Source organism: Juglans regia, chromosome 10 (assembly GCF_001411555.2).
Source record: "Juglans regia cultivar Chandler chromosome 10, Walnut 2.0, whole genome shotgun sequence".
Taxonomy (NCBI): Eukaryota; Viridiplantae; Streptophyta; class Magnoliopsida; order Fagales; family Juglandaceae; genus Juglans; species Juglans regia.
This window is the reverse complement of record NC_049910.1, coordinates 32,834,348-32,843,338: the sequence shown is the minus strand read 5'-3', so window position 1 is coordinate 32,843,338 and position 8,991 is coordinate 32,834,348. Positions and strand designations below refer to the sequence as shown.

The 8,991-nt window shown below is 36.0% G+C and overlaps 1 protein-coding gene across 3 annotated transcripts; it reads right to left on the bottom strand.

Moving 5' to 3' along the window:
• Positions 1-824: 824 nt before the first annotated feature.
• LOC108982882 (putative disease resistance RPP13-like protein 1) lies at positions 825-8,438 on the bottom strand. Of its 3 annotated transcripts, XR_001994774.2 has the most exons (3): positions 8,428-8,438; positions 1,733-4,589; positions 825-1,494 (listed from the first exon to the last, which is right to left on the bottom strand). XR_001994774.2 is itself a non-coding variant. In XM_018954353.2 (2 exons), the coding sequence occupies exons 1-2, from the start codon at positions 5,550-5,552 to the stop codon at positions 1,336-1,338; spliced, it is 477 nt and encodes a 158-aa protein (XP_018809898.1). In that variant the 5' UTR covers positions 5,553-5,630; the 3' UTR covers positions 825-1,335. The 3 variants fall into 3 exon arrangements, 1 of the variants encoding a protein (XP_018809898.1); XR_001994773.2 differs by lacking the exon at positions 8,428-8,438 and having other exon boundaries at positions 1,733-5,624; XM_018954353.2 differs by lacking the exons at positions 1,733-4,589; positions 8,428-8,438 and adding an exon at positions 5,235-5,630.
• Positions 8,439-8,991: the final 553 nt, after the last annotated feature.

Below are 8,991 nucleotides of genomic sequence, written 5' to 3'. Positions count from 1 at the left end.
CTATTCGCTTTCGCAAGAGCTCGATTTGTTTTTCTAGTGAGACTATTTTTTTTTTTTTTTTTTTATCCTTTGGTACTGCTAATATTGCAGTTTTATTTTTCATTTATAAGCTTATGCAATTATCTTCACGATATTCTTGCACGTCGATCGACATTAATTATATAGTTTTGTCATAAATTGAATAAAAATTATTAGCAGCTTTATCATGGCAATTGCTTACATTTCTATCATGAATCTCTTTACAAGATTCATATTGGCAGCCTTCATTTTAATCATGGGAATGTATAAGATCAGACCCTTAAGCTGGTTTTTGCAATGAAAAATGTCGTTGCTAATAAATACTCAGTTTTTTGTTGCAAATAACTAATTCCATTAACGATTTTCCTGATTCTTTGATCTATAGTCGAGAATACTGGCCGGTTGGGCAAAAGATGGGGAGGAAATGGCAAGCAATCCAATTTAGTGATGAATAGCTGCCAAATTCCAATAAAATTATATCAAAACACCCAAAAGGCTGGCCAGGATACAACCTGAATGTTTTGAGCAAGTATATTCAATCCATAGATTATTGCAGCTGTAGATCTTTTAGTTTGTATGATGCAATATGCCATGCAGTTTCGGCAAATTCAAGTCAGCACATTAGTAAAAATGTCATTAATATTCGAAATTTCACAACCTCCTGTACCAAATCACAAAAGAACATTGAAACGGACCATTTCAAAAAAAAAAAAAATCAAAAACCTACATTGGCTTGAAAAAACCTTAATTGTAAAATTTTCCTCTCTCGTCTTCTACGAGTAGAGGTTTTGGCGTTGGTCCTGCCATCTAGTGCAGGGTTTGGTTTTTCTCATTGATATTCATCATGGCGGAGGAATTAGAAGGGCTTTACAGAAAACTATCTTTAACAGAATCGGAGCAGGAGATAGTTATTGTGGATGCCGATAATTTGGTGAGTAACACTGTAGTGAGATGAGAAAAATGTTTGATTGTACGTGCAGCTGCTCACGTTACGCATGCAACTACAATCAAGAGGCTTTTAAGCAGATGCTTAGGAGAGTTTGGTGCCCTTCTATCATTCTAGTACCTTGTCTTCATGATCATTCCATTTAGTGTAGCAAGCCAGAAGTTGCAAATCATGTTGAGGCAATATCCCAGTACTGCATGCTAATGTTTTACTTAGTCAGATACCAATATTTATGGATTCTATGATAACATCAGATACTATTTCTATATTTCTATATTCCAATATCAATATCACTAGATTGCAAAAAAATCAACCAAATGAGTGTCACGATTTTTCCAAGATCAAGAAAAATCATATATTGCATTTGGTTTTTACAAGTTAGAGTAATTCATTAGTGTGAATTTTAAGTAAACATGAAAGAAAAGTTGTGCCCAGAACTTGTTAATAGTGATCATCCTCCAAATTCTGAAAGCTGTCAATGATCCACTGTAGAACTTGTTAATAGTGATCTCCCTGTCAATCAAATCCTCCTGTCAATCAAAACAATGAGAGAGTTTCAAAACAAAGAGAGAATTAATTCGAGTACAGGGAGAAAATGGTGAGAAAGTATATATATATATGTATGGATCGAAAAGAAATGAGAGGGATATTATATATAATGCCAAATCATATTTCATAACAACCCTTTTACTTTTATTCTTGTTTAAGAAAATTTGATTTTATAACTTAATTAAAAGCTTTAATCAGGTTGCATGCAGGGTCTCTCACCTGGAAATTCATATCCTTGAATATGATTGCGACCAATCATTATGTTGGGGACGCGAGCCACCTTGAGCTATTCTTTTCCTTTATTCCTTGCCAACTCTTTCTCTAGCACATGATGACAGTCCTCTATCGGTAAAAAACGAAGGGAGGCAGGGAATCCCTCTTTTGGCATGTACTTGAGCTTTGGACATTTACGGATCTCCAATTGTACAAGGGAGATAAGATATTGAAACCCCTCCTTGTCCAAAAATTTTAAATTTCCAAATGAATCGATCTTAAGACTGGTCAGATTGGGGAGCAACAACTCCCCAGGAAAGGATTTCAATTTTTCAAATGAATGGATCTCAAGACTAATCAGAGTGGGGGGCAACAACAACTCCCCAGGAAAGGATTCCATATTTTCTGATTCGCCGACGATATTCAACCATGCAAGAGAGGGGAGTATTTGCAAACCCCATCCCTTCCAATTTGCAATGAGTTTCTTACACCTACAGATCATAATTTGCTTCAGATTGGAAGGCAATCCCCCTTCTGGAAACGACTCAACTTCTGGACAATCTTCTAATCCCAAAAACCAAAGAGATGGAAGGAATAGGTGCATCTTATCCGGCATTGACCTCAAGCTCTCACAATCATTGAGGATAAAGTCTGCAAGGTTAGGGGCACGCAATCCTCCTTTTGGAAAAGATACAAAATTAGGACATTTCTGTATTTCTATTTTCGATATCAATAAATCACCTCCATGTTGTTCCAAAGATTGCAAATTCCTGCACCCATTGATTATAAGCTTCTGCAAATTTGGAAATAGGTCTAATGGAAAGGACGTCAGGGAATCACAACAATCTCTCAAGTACAATTGAAGGGATGAATATTGTCGGTGCATGGGGAGCTCCAACTTCTTACAATTGTTGATCTCAAGTGTTTTCAATGTTGAGATTAAAACTACCATGGGAAGGGAAATGAGCGAGGAACACCCACTGATTATTAATTCTTGAAGACAACTTATATTGAAGTTTGTTATTCCATCATGCTCATGTTGTTCTGCAAGTGTAAGAGATTCTAACTTACCACATCCAAGTATTTTTATATGGGTAAGTACGGAGAAAGAGTCTATGAGGAGCGAACCCTCAAGATGTTGACAATCACTGATCTCAAGTTTGGCTAACGAATGAAGATGTACAGGCAACCTTCCTCTCAGCTTGGGGCACGTCACAATATATAACTTTTCAAGTCGAGGAAAAGCTCCACCTTCATTTTCATCACCAAAAGGAAACCATTTCTCCCAATTCCGCATATTCTTCAACCATAGAGACTTCAACATACCAAATGGCTTCATTGTAGAAGAATTATTTCCATAAAACTCCGATCCCACTGTAACAACTCCATCCAACCCGTTAATAACGAGTTCATTCAAAGAAGATAGTTGCCCAACGGGTGGCAAGGCACAACAATATTTGCAATTACTTAAGTTCAACCTAGACAATGAATGAAGTCCTAGTCCCATCCAATTAGGAAAACCTCTCCCGCTGTAGTAGTAGATGGTGAGACTTTTCAAGTTTCTATGGGGCTGCAGATTTTCAAGTACACCTCTTTGACTTTCCGTAGTACCAAGTACTTCTTCTGGAGGACACCAATCTAACACCAAATTCTAGAGGTAAGCCTTATCCTTCAACCTTGCATTGAAAGCATCATCGGATGATCTAACATGTTGGAGATTTTGAATAAAAAGATTTCCCTGAAGATTTATTAGTTTTTCCAATTCTCCAATGCGAGACCCACTGTCCTGTTTGTTGACGACAAATTTTGTCAACGTCTGGAGACATTGTAATCTACCCATTTTTAACGGCATCTCTTTTAATCGGTTAGTATTATCAATTTCAAGATGACGTAAATTAATGAGTTTCCACATATCTCTTGGCAATCTATCCAAATCCAAACACCAGGATAACTTCAACGTTTGCAAATTGCACAAATTACATATGGAATTGGGCAACCCTTTAATACTTAAGCCAAAAACATCCAAATAACGTAGATATTTCATCTTGCCAATTGAATCAGGCAACTTGGTTGTCCTAGAGCCTATTCTTAGGGAGAGAACTCTTAAGCACATTAATATTGTCGTTGGAATTTTGATTTTCCGATGCATGACCGTTGATCTGCCTTCAAAATCTAGTGCAAGGAAAGTGCGCAATTGTTTGGCCTTTAAAAGATTATCTTCAATATAATGGACTTTATACCAACTTTCAGGGAAATACGATACATAGCGAGTCATCTTCCCAATTGTTTTTAAACTATCAGTGCCAAATTGCCCAGCCACGAATTTTGCCAAGTCATTGACAAGATCATGCATTATAAAGCCTGACTTAGTTACACAACTTGATTGTTGAAATAGTGATCTTGATACGAGAGAATGGAAGTAACGATTGCCAACTTCTTCCATAGTTTCTATTTCAGATTGTTGCAAGAAACCTTCCGCCATCCATAATAAAACTAATTGATCTTTCTTAAAAATATAATCTTTTGGGAATATCGAACAATAAGCAAAGCATCTTTTTAAATATGAGGGGAGATACTTATAACTTAACCTCAAAGCCGGAAGAATGTTTGTCCCCTCCATGGAAAGATCCCATAAATTGCTTTTCAATATATTCATCCATCTCTCGACACTTGATTCAGACCACAAGAGATCGCCAATGGCTTTGATTGCTAAAGGTAGACCTTTGCACTTTTTCGCAATTTGTGTACCTATTTCTTTTATCTCTGGATCTGCATTGGAGCTACCATCACGAAATGCATGTTTTTCAAAAAGTGACCAACAATCATCGTTGGGTAATAGCTTTAGATGATGAGTTGCAATTGCCTTCATGGCCAATGCAACGCTTTCATTCCTTGTGGTGACAAGGATCTTACTTCCTCGAGTCCCATAGTGCAAAAGTTGGCTTAGGAACTCCTGATGAATGGGTTTCTCACTCCAAACATCATCCAAAACAAGGAGAAATTTCTACCCGCTCAAATTCTTCTCTAGTGTAACTTGAAGCTGCTCTGGATTCTCAAATTTAGGACAAGGTAACAAAGTTGCTGCCTCTATAATAGATTTCTCTACATTGGGCATAACAAATTCTTCTGAAACACAAAACCATATTTTAAGGTCGAAATGTTGTTTCACGCTACTTTCATTGTATACAAGTTGAGCAAGGGTAGTCTTGCCGATTCCCCCCATGCCAACGATGGCAATCACACACATTTCATTCCCCCCCGCATCAGACGAGAGCAATAAGTCAATTACTTTTTTCTTATCCTCACCCGTACCAAAAGTGTCGGACTCTACGACATAAGAAGTGGTCAACCTTTCAGGATATTGTTTTCCTCCAACTCCTACTTGTAGACCCATAAGATCCTTTTGTTTTGCTAGATGTTCTAGTCTATCAAGTACTACCTCTTGGATCTTTGGCTCTAGGCGATGGATAAAAGGATCAAGGGAAGTACTAGAGATGAAGTTTCGTACCTTTCCTGCAACGGGTTTGAATTCAACAAGCAACTGGCGTTGGAGGGCTTCAGTAGCAATCTCATCCAATATGTCTTCTGCAGTATAGGCAACATCTTTTGGGTCATCAATCCACATTTTCACATTAGGATTTGTAACTTCCTTTTCTTCTGCGTCTTCCAGCACCATATTCATCGACCGCAATGATATCTCCATCTTCTTTAAGAGTTCATCGGTTGATTTTTGTCTACAAATGAAATCAACAACAACTGGAGAAGCCATTTTATTAAATATGACTCCAAGGAAGGAAGAGAGAAATGCCATTCCCACCTCAGCCATGTTTTTCTTCTTTGGAATGAAAGAAATCAAAGGAAATGAAGGAAGGTTTTTTTAACAAAGAGCAAAGCGAGATCAGGTAGGTAACAACTAGCCATATGTTGCTTTTTATATAAGTCGAAGATGATCAAAAGAGATCATCTTACTGTAATAAAATTAAATGGGAAAAATGGCTGACGCGGTTTACCACCATTTAATGCATTAAATATCTCATAAAGGAAATCATGCCTTGGGTGCTAAGTGGACCACAAAGTCCGGAGGGAACGAAGACTCAAAAAGTGGCTGACTTTATTGTATAAAATTAATAACTACAATTTACTTTAACAAGATTAATTATCTAGAAAATGAATTTCAAAAAACTGATTACACAGCCTATACTCGTTATAAGAAAAATAGATTTTTGTGATTAATTTATTGTAATTAAAAGATTATTTATAATTAATTTTAATTATAAATAATCATTTCGTTAAAATTAACTGATCGTAAATAAATAATTTTCTTGTAATGACGTATTTCATCCAAAGACAATGAGTATTAAATTGATAGTGTAGGAATTTTTATACGAATGGATAATGGAAATGGAATCTTTAAAAGTTGAACGAGCAATCTCTATAATTCAAGACCAATTAACACGTACTCATCAACATTATTGCTAATCTCTTTAACCCGACAACGCTATCTTATTTTGCCTGGAATTGTCTTCTTTAATTTCCTGCTTTTCTACTTTTGTTGTGTTCTTCTTTTCCTTTATACATTTGTCTGTTACTTTGCACTTTCTCTGGTCTTTGATATTTGATCATAGATAGATAAATAGATTGTGGTTCTAAGTGGGCCTCAAAGTTCTGAGGGAAAGAAAGGAGAGTCCAAAGTGTCTTTACTTATATTATAGAGAAGGAAGAAATCTGGATAAAAAAGAAATTACAATTGATTGTTTCTTTTAACATGGTTTCTAAAAATAAAAAAATAGATTTTAGGTTAAATGTATTTGATTCTTTTTATTTTTATTTTTTTAGCAATTCTTTTAACTATACCAAGATGACTTTAGCTTGGTTTGTAATGTTTTTTTCTAAATTAATATATTAAATTAACGTTTTTGTCAAGTCAATGTCTAACTTACTTTTTGTTTAAATATTTGCGTGAACAAATTAAACATGATTCAAAGAAATTTTGTCTACTTGACAAATTCGAGGAAAGCATGCCTTGTTTTATTTTATTTTTTATTTTCTTTATTTTTACTTTGAATGTGATTTCATACTTCGTTGTCGGTGGAGTGAATGCTGCCAATATTCATTCATTGACTAGGAAATCAATAATACACTGAGGTGGATCCTCCATGTTTACAATATAATCTGAGATAAGTAAAGCATCTTTAGCCAACCTATGTGCCACTTTGTTTGCCTCTCTTCTAACATGCCTAATTGACCACTCCGAAAAATATACTAGTAGAGCTTCAGTATCCTTAACAATCATGGAGGAAGCAGAGTACTCCTCTTGGTCATTGGCCAACAATGCTTTGGTAACCTGTTGAGAATCTCCCTCAATTATCACCTGGGATAAATCCAGTTGAATTCCCAGCTTGGTTGCTTCAAAAGCCCCACACGCCCCTGCTAGTAAAGGGTCAGGGAACAGTGGCCTATTCATCCTTAAGGCAGCAATCATCAAGCCTCTGTGATATCTTACAACCACCCCAAATCCAATTATGCAGTTAGTCTTATCCACGACTGCATCCCAGTTGATTTTGTAAGAGCTCATTGGAGAAGGAGTATCCATTTCTCTTTAATCTGTTCTACAGTTTGTAATCTTGCTCTCGAACTCTTAATGAGTTAGGTGGGTTGGAGGCCAATATTCACTCTTTCAAGCACTCTCTCAATGTTTAAAGAGAGTTGAGTTGAGATGATATGAAATAAGATGTGAGAGTTGAAAATTGAATAAAATATTATTAGAATGTTATTTTTTAATATTATTTTTGTTTGAGATTTGAAAAAAAAAATGAATTGTTTATTATATTTTGTTTGAAAATATAGCTAAGTTTGGGGCTGAGGGTTTGAACTTTGATTGAACTGATAATCATACCTAGCATACTAGGTTAAGAGGCCTTCTTCGCATGGACAAATTGGGTCTACCCCATCTGCGGGTCCCGTAAGGTTTGTGCCCGGTAAGTCGCTTTTGGCTTGGTTATGCTCTTTATCCTTTGTTTTGGTTGTTTTCCCTGCAGGTTACCATGTACTTGGTTTGTTTTGATTATGATAGTATTGTCCTTTAATTGGTGTCGCTTTCTAGTCTGGATTTTGATGTCTGGGTTGTGGATTTTATGTAACCACCAGGTGTTGGGTTGTAATCACAGTTTTCCTCCGTTAAAAGTGAGAGCAATCAATAAATTTAGGATACCGTCCTCTTCTTAAAAAAAAAAAAAACCAACAATGAGGCTGAATTACGAGAGGTTAGATTGTGTAAAGCTATGGCATGTACACACGTTATTCTGGAATGCAACTCTAAGATCGTGGTGGATTGGTTGAATAATATATGTTGTAGTAATTTATGATATCTTTGGGACTACTGGGAGGATCTTATTTAGGAGTTGGATGGCTTGCAATATCAAGTGGTTCACCAGTTTAGAGAAGGTAATCAAGCTGCTGACTACTTGGCACGGCGAGGTAAGAAAGTTGCTCTTTTTTTTTTTTTTTTTGTTGAGCGTTGGTTCGTTTTATAGCTATGTACCACAGGTTTTCCTCCACCTGAGAGAGGCTTTTCAATAAATGTCGAGGCTCAGTCCTCCTTTCCTAAAATTAAAAAAAAAAAATGATAAATCAGATGGAATGAAGTAGAAGAGAAAGGTAGAAAGATGTTATTACCTTTTGGCCTGGAAGTGAAAACTCACCAGATTGGAAGCAGACATGATCGTCTGTGAGTGTTTTTTTCTTCTTCTTTTTTAACATTATTGGCTACAGTTTGACACTGGGCCGGGACATGCAACTGGCCTTAATTAATTTCCTAATGGAGCTGTTAGCTATCATTCTCGTGAGCAAAGTGCCAAATCCTAAGCCAAAATATTCCAAAGTTATAAAGTAGTGCCGGCATATAGGCATGCATTCAACATATTATATATATATATATATATATATATATATATATTTAATTAGGTTTTCTTACCTATAAATAATTCCTTATGCGTAGCCAATCTGGCCAATGACATGTACGTCGTACGTTCCTCGGACATAAAATGGCCAACCCGAAACGTACACACCATAGAAGCTTTCTTGTTTTCTTAATTTTAAGAGGAATATCGAGTTTTCACTTTTCAGGATATTTTATTTTCCAGCATTATTAATCAACGATCAATTTTTGGCTCCACCACTCTGCATGTTAAGTAGCTTAAGGTCATGCATACACGAATATTAGAGCTAATTAGCCTACATCACTTCGGAAAAATGGTTTAAATGTC